Raw genomic sequence first — 22,464 nt, 5'->3', positions numbered from 1 at the left:
GGCTGCCACCATTTTTTTTTTTACATATATGACAGTGACTGAAATTACTTGGCCTTAATTAAATTGAGCAGAATAGCATTTATACTAGTTACTGTTTCAGAGATTTCTACCATTGTTTCCTGTTGTGAGCCTTCAATTAAAACTGATTATCTGTGGTTATTCCACAATGTGCGTCTTCCAATGGCTGGATAGAATACCAGCTGTCTGGTATTCTATCCAGGCAGTCTGTGGTTAGGTTCTCCAGCACAAGGTCTAATTTTGCTCCTAGTCAGCTTGCTAACTGGCATCAGTCTTCAATAATCCAAGAATGAAGGCTACTGAGCTTTATATATTTTTAAGTAAGCAAGAAGCAATGTGACAGTGAAATCATTTGGAGAAAGATCCTAGCACTGAGTGTATAACACTAGTCTGGATGATAGGTGGGAGTGGTGGGCCATGTCAGAAGAGGAGGGAAGATTTAGGTGTTGTATGATGTAGATCTATCCCCTCTTGGCAGCTTTAAAATAGTTCTGTAAGCTAGATGGCTGCATTGTGGGAAGCTGCATAGCTACAAATCCTGTGCATCACATAGCAGAAATAGGTATTTTACACTGCTGTCATACAAACTAGGTTAAAACCACTTTTCATCATTTAGGAATAATAACCCAGAGTGCATAACAAACTCAGAGCCATTGGGACTTCCATTTCAGATAATAGATTTTGCAAGCAGGGAGAAAAACCTGTTATTTGGGTACCAGACTCTCTTGTTCAAACTCTAAAGCATATCTTCTTACACAGATCATGGCATGTGTATTTTACTATGCATTTCTGGTGTGCTCATATGAAAAATATATCAGTTATAATCATTCATATATACAAACCCCAGTAAAAAAAGTTGAATACAATATATACAGTAGGAAATATAACCCTGGAGTATGTGTCGATGGCATGATTGTTCTGCAAAATAATCCTGCCCACATTCCCTTTCAATGATCTCTTCCTCTTGATGCGAGCTGCATCTAGAGTGGGGGTGCTGGGTGCTTGCCCTCGTGTTGAACTTTCTTCGGAAGGGACTGAAAAGGTGGTCAGGTCAATGTCGGTGGTGTCTGTGTCGTGATAGCAGCCATCAAAGGCCATTGCTTGCACTGCATCAATATTATACAATCCAGCAGCCTAGGAAAAAAGGGCCAATTACTGGTTAAATAAAATGACTGAAGAACAAGTGCTTTTTTTAATCCCACATACAGGAAACAGTTTTAACAGAAGACTGCCAGCAACAAGGATGTTTTCACAAGTGACACCAATGAGTGCTTTGTTGTCTAACAATATGAATGTCGTTCATGTAGGACAGAAAAGTGGAAGAGTTTTTTTAAAAAAATCAATTGAGATTCTAACATAAAGTTTTGTATTAAAATTACAGATACAGGAACTAGTTACAGGTAGGTAGCCATGTTGGTCTGACGTAGTCAAAACAAAATTAAAAATTCCTTCCAGTAGCACCTTAGAGACCAAATAAGTTTGTTATTGGTATGAGCTTTCATGTGCATGTGCACTTCTTCAGATACCTGAACTGATACAGGTAACTGATACAGATACAGGAACCATGTGTCTCTTATGACAACAACCTAGGATCCATAAATAAAAAAATTCCTTCAGTAGCACCTTAAAGACCAACTAAGTTTATATTTTGGTATGAGCTTTCGTGTGCATGCACACTTCTTCAGATACACAGTGTATCTGAAGAAGTGTGCATGCACACGAAAGCTCATGCCAAAATATAAACTTAGTTGGTCTTTAAGGTGCTACTGAAGGAATTTTTTTATTTTTGCTTCGACTCAGACCAACACGGCTACCTACCTGTAACTAGAACTAGGATCCATAGTTACCTTTTTAAATAAACTCTACAGAAGATTTGTGAAAACAAAAGTTATTTACCAATGGTATATATATCACATTCATATTTGCTGTGAGGTATGAAGGCCACTCCCCACAAGGCCCTTTCCACCTGGCCAGACTCACCAGCCTTACTGGAAGAGGCTCCTCATGCAGCCGGAGGAACATTGCCCGGCTAATGTTTTATTGATTTATTGATTTAATATGCTGTAAACCGCTTTGATATTTTTATTAAAAATATAAAGTGGTATAGAAATTAATAAATAAAATAAAATAAATAAACATGATCTATCTTGTCAGCCTAACCTGTAACAGTTAGAAAGAAAAGAACAGGGTGGTATTTAAATCGTATTCATTGAAATCAGTGACTTAAAACTCATTGAGTCTACTCCAAGTTTGACTTAACTGTATACAGTCCATGATACGTACAAGTCTTCCCCCACCACAAAATAATCAGTTTTTCTTTTAACCCACACAAATTAGTTGGTTCAGCTAGACTTATCTGCAACTTTCATTCAGGTAGGTAGCCATTGTTGGTCTGACGCATTAGAAATATATATTAAAAAATTGTCCAGTAGCACCTTAGACACCAACTAAGTTTGTTCTTGGTATGAGCTTTCGTGTGCATGCACACTTCAGATACGAGCTCATGCCAAGAACAAACTTAGTTGGTCTCTAAGGTGCTACTGGACAATTTTATTTCTTTATTTTTTAATATATTTCTACTGCAGCTTTCATGTTGGACTGCTGGGATGGGACAGGATTCAGAGGCAGTTTTACAGTGGTTCAGTTCCTTCTTGGATGGGGTAGGACTTAGAAGCACAGTATTATGGTGATTCTGAATCTTCTTGGACTGACAGGTTCAGAAAGTGCTGTTGGAGATTGTTATGTGATCCCTTAGCTATTAGCCTTTGGTGTTAAAAGGCAGATTAAGAAATGGGGTTCCGTCTACCTTAGAGTGGGTTCCACTCTTCTTTGATACTTAGATTTGCAGTGTAAATCCTGGCTTTAGCCCTGAACTGGATGCCCTTTTTTTGCCGCCAAGTGCATGCATGGTAACAGATGCCTTAGTTACATCTTGTTTGGAATATTGTAACATGCTCTACGACAGAGGACAAGATGGTTGGACAGTGTTCTCGAAGCTACGAACATGAGTTTGACCAAACTGCGGGAGGCAGTGCAAGACAGGAGTGCCTGGCGTGCTATGGTCCATGGGGTCACGAAGAGTCGGACACGACTAAACGACTAAACAACAACAACAACATGCTCTACATATACATGCCTTTGAAGAGTGGAAACTTGAACTGCTTCAGAATGCTGCAACCGGACTTAAAACAGTTTCACTGGCCCAATCCATTTTCAAGCATAACTGAAAGTTCTAGCTATGATCTACACTGTTCAACACAACTTGAGACCAGATTCCATCAGCAGTCAATTACATTTTATTTAAATAGGTCCATAAACTGAACTGATGTTTTTAACTTGTGGTTTTTATTGACTGTAATGATGTTCTTCCTGCCTTGGTTTTATATATATTTTAAGTATTGTAATTTTATTTTATTTGGAAATATTTATTTATACATTTATAAATATATTTATTATGACATTTTCTTTTATTTTTGTTGTTAGCTGACCTTAGCACCATCTGGCTGAAGGTTAGACTACAGAAGTTAACAAAGAAAAGAGTTTAACTGTAATACTGGAGTTTGAGAAGCAGGCAATCCTTGGTTAAGGCTTGGTGAAATAATGGAGTTCTAGAACACAATGCAAGAACAGACACCATTTTAACAGGCTTCCCAAATGCCTAAGGACTGTGAAACACAAATCACAGCACAGACATCACAAACAATAGTGTTTTCTGTGACTAGAAAGAACACAAACAAGTGTATACCTTTCCTCTCCTTTTTAGCTGTTTTCTTTCTTCCACTGTTGTGAGATAATTTACAGCTGCATATTCAATGACAGACAGGAAGACAAAGAGAAAGCTGATCCATAAGTATACATCCACAGCTTTGATATAAGACACCTGAGGCATTGAGGCACTTACTCCTGTGATTATGGTTGACATTGTCAGCACAGTAGTTATACCTGCCAGGAGAGAGAGAAAAGATGAAGGGACAGCATCAATAAGGTCTAGCATTTTGCAAAAATATGCAGTAATAATGTGTGTACAAATTGTTGGTGCCCCCTAACTTCCTTCCTCTACCAGCACATGGCATACCGTATATAAATATCACATGACAAATAACTGAATTGAGTACCCGGGATTTGTGGTGGTGGTACCAGATTTCAACCCACATACAAGGTTCACTGGCAACACAAGGTTAGTGAGGACAATGTGTTTCCCAAGCCTTGTGCTCTTTTACAGAAAACATTAGAGTTGCACCTATCTTTCTCCTTGAAAGATGTTTCCAAGCTCCATTTTTCTCAGAGGAGCAACATGCAGGGTCAAGGAAGCCTCATATTTCCAGTGTAGAAGGGCCAGGTTTTCAGCCAAGCTGCAAATCCCAGGCAAATATGATGTCAAGACTATTCTGGCTTACATTTTCTTATCAGTCTTCTTGTCACCTTTTAGAACAAAAATATCCCTACTATTTGGAGGAATCTTACTGCAACCGATAAAACTCAACATGGATTTTCTTTACTACCTATTTAATATAATTACTGTTAGTTTTACACATTTACTTTCCTGTGTATGTCCTAACTCTGTTATGCCTTTGTTTTATAATAATAAAATATTAATTTTAAAGAAGTTGTTTTTCTACTTTAAAAGCATAGTTCTTTAATGGATATTTTAACAAACTCTGTATGTCTGGGGCTTTTTTTTTTTAACCTATGGCCCTCAAGAGTATCCCTTAAGTAAGAAGCAAGACACCACAAATTCAGTTTCTTGGAATACCGCTCTGTTAGTTAGAATGAGTAATGAGAAATCAACCATTCCCTTTTAAATCTCTAGCAATTAAATATGGCCTGATTCTAGGTGAAGATATGGTGAAACAGTGGTTCTCAGAACAGGGTATTAATACCCATTAAAGAACATGCTTTTCAACATTAGCCACATTGACCTTTGAAGGGGCGGCAGGGGAGAAAGGGGTTAAGTAGCATGGTTCCTATGTAGTGGCATGATGAATAATTTAAGTAGAAAACATATATTATTTGTTGGGTTCCTAAAATGTATCCTTTTATATTAGGTCTTTCTTTTAAAAATTTAAAAGGACTGCTGAATTTCATACGCTCTAGGGAGATGTCCACCAAATGGTGTACATGTGGGAGTTAACCCTTCCCCTGCATCGTTTTTCTCAATGACAATCCCTCTAAGCTGTTTGACCCACAAGGGAAGATGCTATATGAGCAGTTCCCTTTGAGGGCAGATGGTAGCTCCAGGCAGGTGCTACCACTCCACAGTCCAGGTTCATGTCCCCCTCCCACCAGCTGCTTTTTAAAATAATGATATATGCAAATATGATCACACATTTAATGTGTTGACTAAGTAAAGGTAAAGGTTTGCCTCATAATGTAAGGTTTTGTTGGCATCTGAAACCATGTTGCCCAGATTAATTACCTGACTCTCAGTTTTCAGATAGTAGAAAGTTGTTCGCTTCCAGACATGTAGTATTTACCGTACTTTTCTGTGTATTAGACAAGGGTTTTTAACTCCAAAATACTGTAATGTTTAAAAACGGGGCTTGTCTAATACAAGGGGACCAGGTGATTGGTTGCAGCCACGAGCTACAGCTTGTAAGTGGCGATTTGGTGCGTGATTGTTGGCTGCGTCAAGGGCTGCCTTGGACTGGTTGCCGCTAGAGCAATTGGGTGTTTGGTTTCCGGCTTGTGTTTGCAAACAGGCAGGCGCTTGTCGGCTTCTGCCACGCGAGCGATTCTGAGCTCTTGTCTTTAGGGTTTGTGATTTTCTGCATCCCCCCCCCCAAAAAAAAGCCCAGAAACTCTGCGCAATCCTCCACTCAAAAAAGCTCAACAACTCTGGGAATATAGCCATATCCCCCCATTTTCTTAAATTATAGTTCCCCAACATAGGGGTAGTCTTATACATGGGTGCGTCTTATAGACGGAAAAGTACGGTATACTAGATTTGGCCAATTGAGAGGCTTTCTCCTCCACTCAAAAAAGCTCAACAACTCTGGGAATATAGCCATATCCCCCCATTTTCTTAAATTATAGTTCCCCAACATAGGGGTAGTCTTATACATGGGTGGGTCTTGTAGACGGAAAAGTACGGTATACCAGATTTGGCCAATTGAGAGGCTTTCTGTTTCGCCTGCCATCAGGGCTGATGCTGCACATTGCTCTTCCCTTCTGTCACCAAGGCTTCAGAGTTAGAGCACACACAGACTCAGCTCACCAACCATGAGGTTCCTAGTTACTGGGACTTGACAGTACGTACTGAGATGCATGTGAGCACAAACATCAGTACATTGTACCACCTCACATACATAGAAAATGCCTGCAACTTGTACATAGTACAAAGTAGTAAAAAAACATATTTTCTGCCACTCTGTCACTTATGACTAAGCTAATAAGTCTGGGTTTATTGCCCAGGTCAGCCATTTCTTTCACTCAAAGCAAAAGTGAAATCTCCCTCCAGGACAGATGATTTCGCAAGAAATGCTGAGTTGAGTTAATTAACTCTCCAGACGGTTCCCCGCCTACCTTTCCTCTCACACTGCTGCATCTCACAGCTCTTTCTGATTAATGAACAACTTTGGGTATAGCAAAATAGGCAAAGAGCACTTAAATTCCTTCTACTAGAAATGAAATAAGTGTTAATGTAGGAAGAGTAAGATAATGATTATATACTTCTGTGAGCTACCTATAAAGCCAACACAACCCAATTGCTACAATGTGTTTTCCACCATACCCTAAATATATTCAGATGAGAGCTTACCTAGTGATACCCTTGCAGGAACAGCTCTTCGGTCGATCCAAAATGAGACCCATGACAGCATCACCATCAGCATAGATGGAAAATAGGATTGTAGTACAAAAAAGAAAATATGTCTCCTCAGGGCAAAGTTTATGAAGAGTCTGTTGTACCAACCTGTTGAAATATGTAAATATATTCCTTAACATCCACATTCTGTTCTCCCTCCAATGAATTGTGACTTATTAATATACATACATTTACCACCTCCTTTACTTATTTAAATAGTGTTATAAGTGGGTCCTTTCCAAACCTGGGATCCTGTGTATGTGGGGTAGAATCTATAACCAGTTCCTTTGTTAAAGTAATGGCTTTGGAAGAACAAAATCACCACTAATTGACGGGAATTTAAAAAATATGCTATACAAGTACAGGCTAACAGCAGAATTGCAGTTAATCCACAAGGAATTTGACCATGTCTTGCATGATTAGTACTACCATTATGAAAATGCTTCAGGGATATTTCATAATAATAAATTCTCAGGTTATATTTGTTCTTGTTTCTTCATTAGCTTCACTTTTTTGCTGTTAAACCAAGCATCCAACTAATCAGCAGCACCGCACAGGAGACAGTGCCATCTAGTGAATCATCAGCATAATTCTGCAGGAACAGCACACATGCTGTTAAAGGAAGAAATACATAGCTTCAAAAATAAAAGCCTGTTTTTATAATGAAAATCACATTGCATTACAGTATATTGTAGTAGAAATTCTACTCTAATAATCCTACTTGGCAGAGCAATCAGAATCTGTATCTGCAGCCCCAGTGCTCATGCTAGCTGGGGTGGAAAGCAGGGGCAGGCAAAAGTTTGCTCCAGGTCCCACCACCCTGCAGCTGGCATAGCAATTATACCTGAATTAAGCTCTGTGCTGTCAAGTGATTGCAATGGAGTTGGCTCAGGATCCAACAGACCACAGGTTGGCTCAGTCCCTCCCTGTAAGACTTTGGGGCTTTCGATGAACAGGGAGCTCATCCCCAGCAGAGTGATGCATGATTCTGGACTGTTCTGGGCTGAGCAGAGGGAGCTCTCAAGTCTCATCCAAACCTTTGCCCAATAGATTGGGAGTTTGGATTGTGCTCTAAAGGTACGGTATGTCTTCCACATATTTCCAACTTGGAAAAGTTAAGTGAGATTTTAAAATATGCAATCATAGTGGCTAACTTTAATGGCAAATATAGTGCAGTTCTGTACATGTCTGTTCAGAGGTATGCCCCATGGAGTTCAATGGGTCTGACTTCCAATACGTAGGTATAGGATTGCAGCCTAAATCACTGTCTTTTCTACTTTTAATCATTCAGATCACAAGCATTGTCACCTGATTTTCGATATTGAACTTTTCGAGGGGGGGGGGAGTTACACTATCAATATTAAGTCAAAGCTGTTCCTCTATTACTGCAGCCAATACGGCAAAAGTACTGTACAATTAAATTAGTTGTATATAAAAGTTTGAGGAAATTGTTCTGTGTATAAAATATTTTATATTGATCTACCACAATTTACTGGCAGGTAGTCAAGGATTTTTAAACTAAGTAGAAGTTGGATCACGGTTCTTCACTTTCTTAATCCCTATGAGTTAATTGGCTGTGTGAACAATGTGTGAATTGGCCTACAATTCTACTCACAGGTCCTTGGGAGCAAGCTCCACTGAATATAGTAAGACTTCTTTCTAAGCAAACATGCATAGGATTGTATTGTTAGACTTGTGTTTTTCAAACATAAGTACCCTCTCTTCCAACTGCACTGCAAATCCCATTTGAAATGGAGTAATTCCACAATCAGTTTGCAATATGCAATGTGGTTCCGCTGTTCATTGACCTGAAGCATGAACATAATAACACTTTCAATTCTAGCCTTTGTATATAAAGTTCTAAAATTTGTGAGACAATTAATTTCAGACTAACATACTTCTTAATGCTCCTTTCCCCTATGTAATTTATTGTGATACAGAGGCATTAAAATTTCAATTATTTTCAGTTCCTTTTACAGTTCTCCTCTAATTTTCTATACATACCATGCACAGTGGGGGTGGATGAAACAAAATCAAAATTCAGTATGAATCCTGAAATGGCTCTAGGTCTCTTAGATATACCAAAAAAATGCATGGGTCACATAGAAAAATTAATAGGAAAATGAAAATATAGATACATGAACTGCGGAGGAGGAAAAAATCTTTTGAACTGGTTTCCTTCGTAACAGTCGTTCCACTGACTGCTATTCTTTGCTAAGATCAAAAGGAATTTAGATAGAACAAGAAAATCTATTACTGTCTGTCAGGCGCTATACCTGTACTGCTATAGAATGCTAGCCCACTAGAAGCACTGAATTCTTCAATGAAGAACTGGGAAAGGGAAATGTGCTCATCTGTGCTAAGAGATTCATTGCCGTGCTTCCAATACAGCATCAAGTCTTCTTCATTGTAGGCATCTGTGGGAAAATAGATAAATAAACTTAACAGACTATCACTTGCCTGTGACTCTTTTGCCTCTTGATTTTTACACCTTAACTCACATTGCATTATATTACCTAGATAGCATTTGAAAACACCAGACTCTGAACAGGAAGACAGCTTGGCTGCTTGACTCATTCCTTTCATATGAAGCCCATAACAGTGGGCAAGGTAAGCGAGGGGATTATAATCAATTTGATTTCCAACCATCTACAGCAGGCACCCCCAAACTTCGGCCCTCCAGATGTTTTGGACTACAATTCCCATCTTCCCCAACCACTGGTCCTGTTAGCTAGGGATCATGGGAGTTGTAGGCCAAAACATCTGGAGGGCCGCAGTTTGGGGATGCCTGATCTACAGTAAGCCCACCACATCCCAAGGCAATCTGTTTCACCACTGAACAGCTTTAACTATTAGGAGCTGTTCGGCAGTGGAATCTGCTGCCAAGGAGTGTGGTGGAGTCTCCTTCTTTGGAGGTCTTTAAGCAGAGGCTTGACAGCCATATGTCAGGAATGCTTTGATGGTGTTTCCTGCTTGACAGGGGGTTGGACTGGATGACCCTTGTGGTCTCTTCCAACTCTATGATTCTATGAACTTTTCCCTAACGTTTACGTGAAATCTGCATCCCTGCAATTTCCACCCATTGGTTCTTGTTCCTCTCTCTGCAGCAAAAGAGAACAAGTCTGCTCCATCTTCTGTATGGCAGAAACTTGCCTGTTGCTATCAAACTCCTGTTAATCTCATCTTCTCCCAGCTATGCCTATTGAGCTATTTCAACTACTCCTCACAAGACATGGTTTCCTGACCCTTTTCTATCCTTGTCAACCTCGCCTTGAACCTGTCACTGTCATAGGATGGTTCTTTTTAATTTAAGAAACTTGGTGGAGTAACAGGACAAGGCTTGCTCATGCTTTAACATGGCCTGGTGTGCCACCTTTGATGGCCAGGAAAAATATGTCCTGCGAGAGAGGGATTCTATGGCATGACAGATTCTGACTTTCTCCTCCAGAAACCTTTGTGCTTCATTAAAATCACCATTCATCGCCCTCCTCTTCTATGCTACCACAGTCCTCAAACAGACCGCAGCCATTTACTACATAGCAAATAAGGTATACAAAATTACACCTAAGCTAAATCAGACATATGAAATGACAGAGGTTTCCAATACAGTTCCCTCTTTGCTTATGGAGGGGGAGTGTCTGCCTCCTTTTATAAATATTCATTGCTTTTTTTACTAATCCAGTTCCCAAGAGTATTTGAAGACACACACCCCAAGTCCTTGAGACACCAAATGCATTTAAAATACAGTATAGGTAAGGTACTTCTAATAAATCCTATTTAAAAACACACACATGTAGAACATACAATACCATAGCTGAGCCAGACTTACAGCTTTCCAGTTCTAGAGAGCAGTTCTGAGTGTCAAGTGGGAACCTACTGAAGTCCATGAAGCACATGGCAGAAACTGTTATTCTGTCAGAAAAGCAATAAAGCAAAACAAAGGGACAGGCTTTACTGTTCACATCAACATTTTCATTATGTATGAGAGCCTTAAGTCAATGAATGAGGGATTCCAGTGGGGAGTCTTATGTTTTTAATTTTTTTAATGGTTTTTTTTTGCCACACATGTAAAGCTGAATGCACACAAGTTAAATGCATGTAAATTGCAGGCTTACTGTACATTTGTCTATGTACATCATTTTAGTAGTCTTAATCTTTCCATCACCTGAGCATCCCAAAGTGCAGCTGTGGTGGAATAATTCACTGAATTGGACCATATACCTGGTGCTTAATTTATATTATCCAATTTTCATACTAGACAGAATGGTTTCCATTTGGTGCCGTCTTCAGGCTGGGCAGCCTTACAGAATGAGCAGAGTAAAAAGCAGGAGAAAAGTATCTGGGACTACATCCTGAAATTAAAATCCAGTGAACAGACATGCAAGCCCTCACAAGAGCCAGGTCAGTTGTTCATGCAAATACCAAGCCTAACCAAGAAGCCTTTTTTAATCCTTCCTTGGGCGTACAAAGCCTGGAGCTCAAGAGGACTTAATTACCAGGTAACCTCCAGGGATATTGGACCAATTACATTCAAACTTATGTGAAATATATTGCTTTCTTATATCACATAGCAGCAACAGCATCCTGCTTAGCATTTATATAGCACTTGGGAGTGTTCAAAACACATTATCTCAGTAACATTTACAATAATACTGTACAGTAAATGAGTATTCTTATCCGTAATCGGCAGGGTGGGAGGGTCTGAGGTGAGATTCGAACCACATGGCTTCCAGATGATATACTTAGCAGCCACTAATCAGCCTTCCCAAACTGGTGTATTTGAGATGTTTTGGATTACTCCATATCTAACCATTGGCCATGCTGGCTAGGATTGATAGGAGTTGTAGTCCAAAACACCTGGAGAGCACCAGCTTGGATAATACTGAACAATATGTCTTATGAAATAAAAATATAATAAAAATACATTGTAATAATGCAATAATAAATAATTACATAACCATTTAAAATAGCAGCAGAAAATGGCAACTAATAACTCAGCAGAGCAGAACAAGCAGTTTAATTCTCAACAGTTTAAAAGTTGGGGGGGGGAACCTGGGGAAAATATTTTTTTTAAATTCCCTGCTACTGAAATGACATCAAAGTGAGCACCAGGCAAGCTTTCCTGGTGAGGGTATTCCACAGATAGGGGGGGGGACACCACTAAAAAGGCTCTTCCTGATTGCTACCACTTTACCTCAGAGGGCAGAGGCAGCTGAAGAGCATCTGTGACTGGAAGAACTAAAGTGGGAGAAGACAGCCACCCATGTTTCTGAACCTGTGGCCATAAAGCTGAAACTCAGCACACAGCTGATGACCAAACTATGCCATGGGCTCTAAGTGCCGTGTGAATAAACCTTCAATGCCTACAATTTCTGCAAGGTTCACAATGAGCTACCGCAAAGGTAGTCTGCACCATGGCCTCCAGATGCTGCTGGACTGCAGCTCCCACCAGTCCCAGCCAGCATCGCAAATAGGGAAGATGGCAGTTATAGTCTAGCAACATCTGGGGGGCAACACACTGACTATCCCTGAGCTAGTGTATCTTCTCACCTTCGTGTTTGTTTCCTGCGACTGGAAGATAAAGAGAGCACTGTGCTTACCGTAAGCTAAAGAGCACATTTCCATCTGGGTAGACACGTAACATAACATTCTCCATAGTTGTGTCATGGATGAAAGATCTTTTGGAGTGGACAAAAAATATATCAGGTACCCAGATCTTTTTTATTAGTCTCCCATCAAAAGTCATGCTTCTGTTTCTGGTACTGGGAAATGACAGCCTCTCATCTTTCCAGTAATGTCTGAGGTATAAAGTCATTGTGAAGTCCTTTATATAAAGAAAATAAAGAGGATTATATAAACAATAAACCACATTGTATGTAGTCTGCCATAACACTGCTTTCATGGGCTATTTCCGAAGATTCTAAAGGCAGGAGCAGGGGAAGGAGGATGGAGAAGGAAGAAAAAGGAGGGGACTCATGTCTGTAGGAAATGTCATGTGGGAGAAAGGTCTCTGTGTGGGGGACAGTTTTAGTTCTCTGATGCTGAGTGGGGTGGAAAGAGAAGGGAGGAATTGGGGCGGAGGCATGTGGAATTGAGTGGGAGGTAGTATTTGGAGGAATGATAGGGAATATGGGAGGTAGGGAGGAAGGTAGATGTGTATGCATGTGTGAAACAGTTTTAGGGCTCCGGTGACAGTGGGCAAGAAAACTTGAGAGAAGGAGAAGCAATTGGTAAGGGGATAATCTGTGTGCAAATGATGGTTGCACAAAAGAGGAGTTAAGGCAGAAAAGAGGGTGTGCAGAATAGAAGAGAGTGGGGCTGCAGAATAGAAGAGACATCTGATTTCTAGTCATTTTTGTCAAACTTCTGGATACTAGTACTGCTGTAGCGAAATAATGAAAAGCTTACCATGTCAACTTCTGAAATGCTGTCAATACTCTCCACTTGCACATCAATGCCCACTGGTATGGGTGACCCTTGAACATAACAAAGAGAATAAATGTGATGATCAGAGAGTTTAAGAGAACCTTCAAAAAGAAAGAAAAGAGAAGTATCAATCATGAAATGGATGTATGTGGATTTTTTAATTAAAAAACTGCTTTAAATAATGAAAAATGGGTATGTACCTTGTGAAACACTCTTACAGCAAGATTGTCATTAAAGACCAAACTAGAAGGTATGTGGAAACACATATATTTCTTTTGTTAACAAAACCTGCTCAGAAAGTGGTGGTTTAGAGGAAATCAGAACTAAAAGCCATTCAGAAAAGTTTAACCACTTAGTTTAAAAAGGTTTTGGCATTGCTTCAGATTTCTCCATTGTTTCAGAGTACATATGGTCTTCTACAATCCACAAATCAAAACCCTGAATTTTCTCTCAAAACCTGAAAACAGGGGAGGGGGGTCATAGATTTTTCTGCCACAGGATGCAGAAAGAAGCACTTAAGAGTGTTGCTGGATCCATAGTTGCCAAGTTTTCCCTTTTCTCGCGAGGAAGCCTATTCAGCATAAGGGAAAATCCCTTTAAAAAAGGGATAACTTGGCAGCTATGCCTGGATCAGACCAAAGACCTGTCCAGTCTGGTCCAGCCTTCTGTTCCCATTGACTGCTATAGCCTGCTTCCACTTAGGCTCCCCAGCAATTGGTATTTAAAGTCATACGACCTCTGGTCCTGAAAATAGCAGCCACGATGTCTAGCAGCCTTATTTGCCATAAATTTGTCCAGTCCTCTTTAACAGCCATTTAAGCTGGTGGCTATCACCACAACCCATCGCTGTGAATTACAGAAGTTGTGCAATGAGCTGTGACTATGAAGAAATAGCATCATTTCATGAGTCCTGTCTCTCCTCCCATTCAGCTTCCTTGCATGACCTTAGATTCTAATGCTATTATGTGAAGTGAAAAACAAAACAAAAAACCCTTCTCTTTTTTCATGCCATACATAATTTTATAAATTTCTTCATTTCCCCTCTTACTTGCCTTCTTTTCCTAACTAAAAAGTCTAAATGTTGTCACCTTTCCTTCTAGGGGAATTGCTACAACCCTCTGAGTATTTTGATTGCCTTTTAAATGAAAACGCTAAACATAAAATTGTTTACTACATCAGTTTCTGTCCTTGCAGTATATCTTTAAAAAAATCATCAAATGCCTGTGTGGGGTTCAGGATGCCACAATAGTTGTGTTTATGCAAGTACACCATCATTTCACTTCTGCAGCTATTGTCAGCTAATGGGATCAAGATACCATGTTCCCCATGTCAAATTTTAGAATGTAAACTCCTCAGGGCAGGAACCCGCCCTCTTGCACTCCAGTAAATGCCATGTGTGCTGATGGCACTCTATAAATAAACAGGCATTTCCTTGAACTTTGGCTTTTCATTTTTAAAAAATTCTAGGAAATCAAGCCTGAATAAATGTGGAAAGACCAGGAAAGCCTTGGAATAGTAATTCATGTGTTGGTTACTTTAAGACTAGATTACTGTAATGCACTCTGTGTGGGGGCTTCCCTCATGCTTGATCTAGAAGCTGCTGTTAGTACAAAATGTTGCAGCATGATTGTTGACAGGAGTGAGGCCTTGTCAGCATATAACACCTGTGCTCAGAGGTCTACGCTGGTTGCCGATTTGCTACTGGGCCAAGTTCAATCCCCACATGTGTCCACTCGACTGCCTAGATCAGCAGAATTGGCACCACTGCATGTGCCGCATAATACCCATTCCACATTTGTAAGGACTTGATGGTTTGGTGTGGCAGCACCTGCACTTTGAAACTCCCTGCCTATTGAGATTGAGGAGGCACCTTCACTGTATTCTTTTCAGCGCCTGCTAAAACATTCTGGTTTAGACATGTCTACCCAGATGCTTAGAAAGTTGAGGTAATTTTAATCTGTTTTAGTATTTTAACTATTGTATGTTTTAAAGTATGGTTGTGAAGTTTCCTTGATTTCATTGTTTTATCTTTTTGTAAACTGCGTTGAGGTTTTGTGTATAAAGTTTTGCAGAAAATATATACAGAAAAAACGCATGGGGGAGGAGAATTCAGCACAGTCTGACTATTTATTTATTTATTTATTTATTTATTTTATATGCCATCCTTCATCCAAGGATTGGTGGACACAGATGATGGATGTGGGGTATGAAATGTAATACTATGGATAAAGACTTGGCTGAACTGCTGAAAGTCTGAACAGCAGCACTTTACCCTGCAACATGTTACCCACATTGTTACAATAGCCCTGTAAAGTAATATAATAATAATAATTTATTATTTATACCCCGCCCATCTGGCTGGGTTTCCCCAGCCACTCTGGGCGGCTTCCAACAGAAAGATAAAACCCAGTAATCTATTAAACATTAAAAGCCTCCCTGAACAGGGCTGATAATAAGTAGGCCTTATTATTGGTAAAATATCGCAAAATGCAACCTTTTGAGTTTGCCAGAACTCTTCAATTCAGGCTAGATGGTAAACCAGGAAATTGGGGGCAGATGTTAGTTGAAGTCTTGGAGTAACATGGAATTGGAGAGGAGATAGCAGACATTCAAATGTGGCTCTTTTGAGTGCTATGTAGGTACAGGTATTAGCTACAGAGAACAACACCTGCAGAGAACAATAAAGGTAACAGTGGCTGAATTCCCCATGGCTGTTACCCAGGTCTATCTATCCTTAGGTAAAACACGCAGGTTCCATGGTAGGTGTAAAACAGGAATCAAAAGATACTTGGCAGTCCTTACTTTAGCAAAGTATTCTTTTGGAAGATTTGCTAGTGCTAGAAATTAAATACCAAGTAGTGTTTTATCCTATGTTCTTTTCATTTTTTGAACCTTGGGGAAGAAGAAATAGAGTTAAACATACCATTCTCTTTTTAAATGACCTCTTTGGCCCAGGCTCAAGCGGTTTGCTGCATGAGAAAAAACAATTAACAAGTATGAAAAAGCAAATTTACTTACCTCCAAAGCCAGGTCTCATTGCAAAATCATGGTCCTCTATACGGAGAAGCTGCTCAGATTTCATGGGCCGTACTTTGGTGCTGTCGATTTTCCTCGTCTTAATTTCTCGTTTGCTGCATTAACAATAGATAATTAAATGTATACCCCGCCACATGTTGCCAGAGGTTTCTGAGGGTGATCTATATAGGAGTTGCTGTTTTTAAAAATCAACAATTAAAACTGAGTATCACTAAAAGCAGAACAATTAAATCAGAGTGCACCATACTATAACCACAGAGCAATAGAATAATATAAACAGGTCCGTTTAAAATAACAACCTGCCTTACCTTCCAAATGGCTGCTAGAACAATGAATTTCAAGAAGGTATGGGCAGAGCCAGTGAGGTGATAATTTAGGGTTGCCATATCTTGAAGAGCAAAAAAGAGGACCACGCGCTGCTGCCAGCCCGAGCCAGGAAAAGAGGTGTGTCATCGCATCTCTTTCCTTGGTTTGGGCTGGGGATGGCCATGGCATGCAGAGCAACCCAAGCCGCCTGAGCTCAAAACCCACCCACTCCAAACCCAGAATTTTCCTTTAAAATGTAAAAACCCACCCAGCTGTGCATGTTGGCCCCCCCAAAGGAGGATATATCCAGGTTTTCTCAGACATACAACAACCGTAGGTGGGGAAAACCTATGTGATCCACCGCCCACATGCAGCTGTTGTTATTACAATGCTCAAATTCGAGAGGGGAAGGGTGGCAACCCTTATCTACTGATTTTAGGGGGAGTCAAGCAACATATGCATACTTTTCTCAATAATTCACTGTCAAGTGTTTCAGATAGCAGCACAGGGAAGTGGCTGCTGTAGAAGTTTTGTGTGAGAGAGAGGGAGGGAGGGAAGGAGGCCGAACAGGCAAACTGCAGTGTGGTTCTTCCTTCTATGACTGTACCGTGTTGAAGAGGGACAGTAATTCAACTCCCTGCACTGCCCCACCCCAACCAAAAAATGTGGACCAAATTCCTATTCATTGGATGCAGTATTCATCAATTTCATCCACTCCAAGGGATCATTCTGAACATTACTTCAACAGCATGGGAGACACTCCAAGGCAGTGTGGCTACTTCATACACTGCTCTGGTAATGCCAGAAGCTCCAGATCAAATGGGACATGCCCACAAATTTGGCTGCTGACAGTGCTGCCCCATCCTGCAAAGCTGCCTTGGGGAAAGTTGCATCTTCTCTACTTGCACATAGCCCAAGGCAGGAGGTTTTGAATGTGGTATTACACCTGTATATACAGGTTGATTGTGCATTAGGTTTATTTATTTATCTATTTATATTTATTTATTTATTTATTTATCTATCTATCTATTATTCTCTGTTTGCCTTTAAGCATGGCTGGCTATTATTGCCTTTTCTCATATATATATATATATATATATATATATATATATATATATATATATATGCGCTCCTTTCTGAAAGCACCTTTTGTCCATCAGGACGAATATTATCTATTCTGCCAGTGGTTGCTCAAGGTCTCAGGTACATCAGAAGTACTGTACTCCTTTAATGGAATGCCAGAGCCAAGTCAGAGTTTCTTGCTGGCCTGGGCAAAATAAAATATACCCCCCTTGTTTCTTCCTGTATGCTAAGCCGTATAACAGCAGCACATTAAGGAAAGCAGCTTTGTTTTCTCACATTCATTTTTAACATCTGTGAATTCATCACCAATGGTGATCAGAAACCCCTTAGTCAAACCCCATGGAATGCAGGCAATGTCACCTCCTAGAGAATGGACAAAAAGATTTGGCAGTAGCTCTTTCCCCAGGACAATCAGCATTACTGAAACAGGCACCCTGAAATGCTGGCACTCAAGGCAGTTGCCTAGTTCACCTCTATGGTTGGGCCAATCATGGCAAAGGACAGGTTTCTGGATCTTTCACACAAAATAATATCAACTGGACATCAGTGTGTCTGGAAAAGCCCTTGGAAGAGCCTCTAAATTACTACCTCCACTTTCCTGTCACTTGTGTATTTCCTAGCTTGTCCATCTTTTCTGTAATTTAACTGGAACACAGTCACAGAGACATCGCTAGAGGATTCTGCCCTTAGGGCATATCAATTTGATCACTTGGATTCTATATCCCAAATCTCCGGTGCTAGCTATGTCACATGAGAGCCTTTTAGAGTCACATGCTCAACAAAAAAAAGGTCATTCCTGGTCGCACGTAACTGAATGTTAATATAATGAGTACTTAGAAATTGATTTCTTTATTATGGCTCCAACTTACTCTGCAAATCCTGAGTTAAGCGGAGCATTTGGCTTACGTAATCAAGACTGCTGTGGCTCTTTCAGAGAAAAATTGTAAATGATCTGAGAGCTTGAGTTCACCACTGGAAGTTCTAGGAAATATTGAGTAACCCATATATACACACAGCAGTCAATGGGCTTCAGGGATGCCACCATGTTGCCCTGCAGCCGTACTTTGAATTAGCATTTTGGTTTTAAACTCACAGCTGTGTCTGAAATTAATATGATGGGCAGAGCATTCCTATAGGGGCAGAGAGGTGGGGGGGACTACCACTTCTTAATCCCTGCCAAATTAAAGATAGGGGCACCTTCTAACCTATCCTCAGATAGATGATAGATAGATAGATAGATAGATAGATGATAGATAGATAGATAGATAGATAGATAGATGATAGATAGATAGATAGAGAGCTAGAGCTAGAGCTAGAGATATATCCCTCTCATTGGTCCCATTGGTTTTTAAGGCTACAGTTTTTCCCCTTTTGATGCATGTGTCAGGAGAACAGGAGGGCTTTGGATCCTATTGATCTAAGGCCTCCTATCCACCCCAACATGCCCTTTCTATTCTCATAGCACAAATTGGAACACAGAGCGTGAAAGAGAAATCTTGGCTGCGCTTTCTGCTACTGCACTAAGGAAACCTCCAACAACAGACTTCCTCTGTCTATGACCTCTGTGAAACAAGGAGGAGGTCTGCAACATCCAGCAGCCCCTCAGTTGCTCACTCAGGGAGGTTAGGATTGCTCCCTAAATAGGATCATGGAAAAATGCTGACTTCACTTATAATTTTATGGGTTAGCAGGAACACAGGAAGATGTCTTGCATCAGAAGAGACTACTTGTTGAGTTAGCCCAGTATTATATACTTGGACTGATAACAGCACTTAAGGGTTCAGGAGGAGATCGCTCTTGTCACTAGTTATCTCCCGCTTGGACTACTGCAATGCGCTCTACATGGGGCTACCTTTGAAGGTGACTCGGAAACTACAACTAATCCAGAATGCGGCAGCTAGACTGGTGACTGGGAGCAACCGCCGAGACCACGTAACACCGGTCTTGAAAGATCTACATTGGCTCCCAGTACGTTTCCGAGCACAATTCAAAGTGTTGGTGCTGACCTTTAAAGCCCTAAATGGCCTCGGTCCAGTATACCTGAAGGAGCGTCTCCACCTCCATCATTCTGCCCGGACACTGAGCTCCAGCACCGAGGACCTTCTGGCGGTTCCCTCGTTGTGAGAAGCCAAGTTGCAGGGAACTAGGCAGAGGGCCTTCTCGGTGGTGGCACCTACCCTGTAGAACGCCCCCCCCCAACAGATGTCAAAAAGGAAAACAACTACCAGACTTTTAGAAGACATCTGAAGGCAGCCCTGTTCAGGGAGGCTTTTAATGTTTGATAGATTATTGTGCTTTATTCTTTTGTTGGAAGCCGCCCAGAGTGGCTGGGGAGACCCGGCCATATGGGTGGGGTATAAATAATAATTATTATTATTATTATTATTATTATTATTATTATTATTATTATTATTGGCTACCTAATAATTTTAACTGGGGGTGGTGGTGGCAGGGATTGAACTTTAGATCTTCTGCATGCAAAGCAGATATTCAACCCCTGAGTTAGTCTTCCACACAAAGCACTCTTCAAAAGGATGCCCTGGTCTCCCCACCCTAGATGCTTTCCCTCCAGAAATATCAGATTATCACACCTGTTCTAGGGTGGTCCCTAAATGTCAAAAAGTTTGCCTTATTTCAAAATATTCCAGCTTTGTGAAATAACCATTACCAACTCCACAATATACCATTGGACAAACACTAACTCCACTACATTTCCAGGGCTTCCAATGACTTCCATCTCGGCCAGTGGATAACTCTACTCCACAATGCATGCCTTTAGTTTGTTGTTCGTAAAAGGTGTGGTGTCCCACATTATACCCTGTTTCAAGATGTTTTGTGCCAGATGTTTTCTGTATCTCATTTTAGATGACCAGGTATGCTGATGACAAAAGGATGGCAAAGGATAGGCACAGTTATAAGATCCTACACCAAATAATTATGGTGGGAAATATATCCCTAAATAAGACTACATAGGGTTTGTCAAGCTGTGTCCAGCAATGATGCTATTTGCATTTTTAATGTACACATGCAAAAGGTGCATTTGTCATCAGGTCTAGCTTGGTCCAAAGTTAAACCTGGCACTGGCCTGCCTTTTAACCTAGTATCTTCTCCACTGGTAAAAAAAAAATCCAAGATTCATTTCACAAAATACATTAAATAGCAGTAACCTTTGGGTCTAGAACTAAACTCTTCACCTCAGGGATCATGACAAGCCCCTGAATTTTCATAAATACATCCATTGTTATGTAATCTCTACTTGCATTTACTTAAAGATTTTCTTCCCTTTCAGACAAGGGGCTGGGGGGGGGGGGAGTCAAAGTATACATGTCTAGTGCCACATGCATAAAGCCTCCCTCTGACTAACAAACAATGAGGTGATTGTCTCCTCCCTCATTTCCCTCTCCCCAGGTGATAAGTATTTATCTGTTCTCCCACCTGCAGCAGGCTTTGGAAGCCGATGCTTCAGGAAGAGAAAAGGAAGCAAGCTATATATAACAACCTACTTCTGAAAATTGTTGACTCTCCATAGTGGTTTATGAGCACAATCTGTTGGAAACATCATCGAAAAGCTCTAGATTTTGTTGTTCCTGCACAAAGCATACAGCTCCCAACCTGAATTTCTTGTGACTAGGATTTGCTCTCTTTTTCCTGGATACTGTGTTCTAAAACTGCAATGTACAGCAAAAGTCTAAGATCAGGAATTCAACTAGAAACTGAATAAAATATATTAACTAGCTTAAAGGCTGGGAATTAGAGATGCTGATAAAATAATTCCACGTATTAAAACACAGTTAACTATATTCCAAATGAAAGGCTCCTGTAACGTGATTAAAATCAGATTTGAGACTGATTTAAAAAAATCCTAATTAAATACTGTACTTCCTTTGTTTTTAGAAACAAATATCTACTACCACTGACATTTAGGGAAACAAATATAATACAAAAATTATATATAGCACTGTCTTAGAACTAAATACATCATGCAGAAAAAAAATAAGCTTTTTATAAACAATCACCTTAGCGTTTTAGCATTTTACGTCTCTACTTTCCATTACTGTATTTTTGCACCTAATAATTATTGTATAGTAAACATATAAATCACTATATGCTATATATAGGACCATGCACAATATACATATATGAAATGTAGAAAAGGAAATTTTACTAGCTTAGTTTATATGAATGCATTGTTCTGTTTCTGTTCCTGGATGCACACAAGAACAGTCCTTCTGATCAAACCAGGAGCAAGTCATCTTTGGGATGGCGGCAGACATAGAGTGTGTACATAAACAGAACAGCAGCCATGATGCCCAGTGACCATTTTGCTCACCTGTTATGTCTTTTCATGAATGACCTTTGAGGATGGTGGTGGTGGTAATGATGATGATGATCACTGTGACTGATTAAAAGAGAAGTAGGCCATATACAGGTGAGGAGCAACAGTTTTATTGCAAGGATCATGTCTTCAAGTCACAGAAGTAAAACCAATTCAATCAGCCCACATTAGTAAGCTTTCATTCTCCAGTTATTAAGAAACAACATATGATGAAGAGGATGCAAATAATATGAGGCACTGCAATATAGGAGAGGCAAAAACATCCCGGTTTTCATTCTTCTTCGAAGTATCCACTTATTCTTGAAATTTTAAAAATCCTTAAAATCCGCATCATACCACATCTTATGGTATTGCTATCCAGATGCTGCAGTTTTCCCTTTAGGACTCTATTAAGCAAAACAATATATTTAACTTATTCCCATTTTCATCCATTCTTTCGTTGTCTCTGGGTGTGTTC

The 22,464-nt window shown here is 40.1% G+C and overlaps 1 protein-coding gene across 1 annotated transcript; it reads right to left on the bottom strand.

The window, feature by feature from the left end:
- Window positions 1-339: 339 nt before the first annotated feature.
- On the bottom strand, window positions 340-22,186 carry GABRR3 (gamma-aminobutyric acid type A receptor subunit rho3). Its single transcript, XM_035115568.3, has 9 exons — window positions 22,002-22,186; window positions 16,265-16,377; window positions 13,229-13,296; window positions 12,421-12,644; window positions 10,650-10,732; window positions 9,097-9,237; window positions 6,776-6,928; window positions 3,764-3,960; window positions 340-1,152 (listed from the first exon to the last, which is right to left on the bottom strand). Exons 1-9 carry the CDS (start codon window positions 22,130-22,132, stop codon window positions 847-849), a joined length of 1,416 nt encoding a protein of 471 aa, XP_034971459.1. The 5' UTR covers window positions 22,133-22,186; the 3' UTR covers window positions 340-846.
- Window positions 22,187-22,464: the final 278 nt, after the last annotated feature.

Source organism: Zootoca vivipara, chromosome 4 (genome assembly GCF_965207765.1).
Source record: "Zootoca vivipara chromosome 4, rZooViv2.hap1.1, whole genome shotgun sequence".
NCBI classification, from domain to species: domain Eukaryota; kingdom Metazoa; phylum Chordata; class Lepidosauria; order Squamata; family Lacertidae; genus Zootoca; species Zootoca vivipara.
This window is presented reverse-complemented; position numbering and strand designations above follow the sequence as displayed.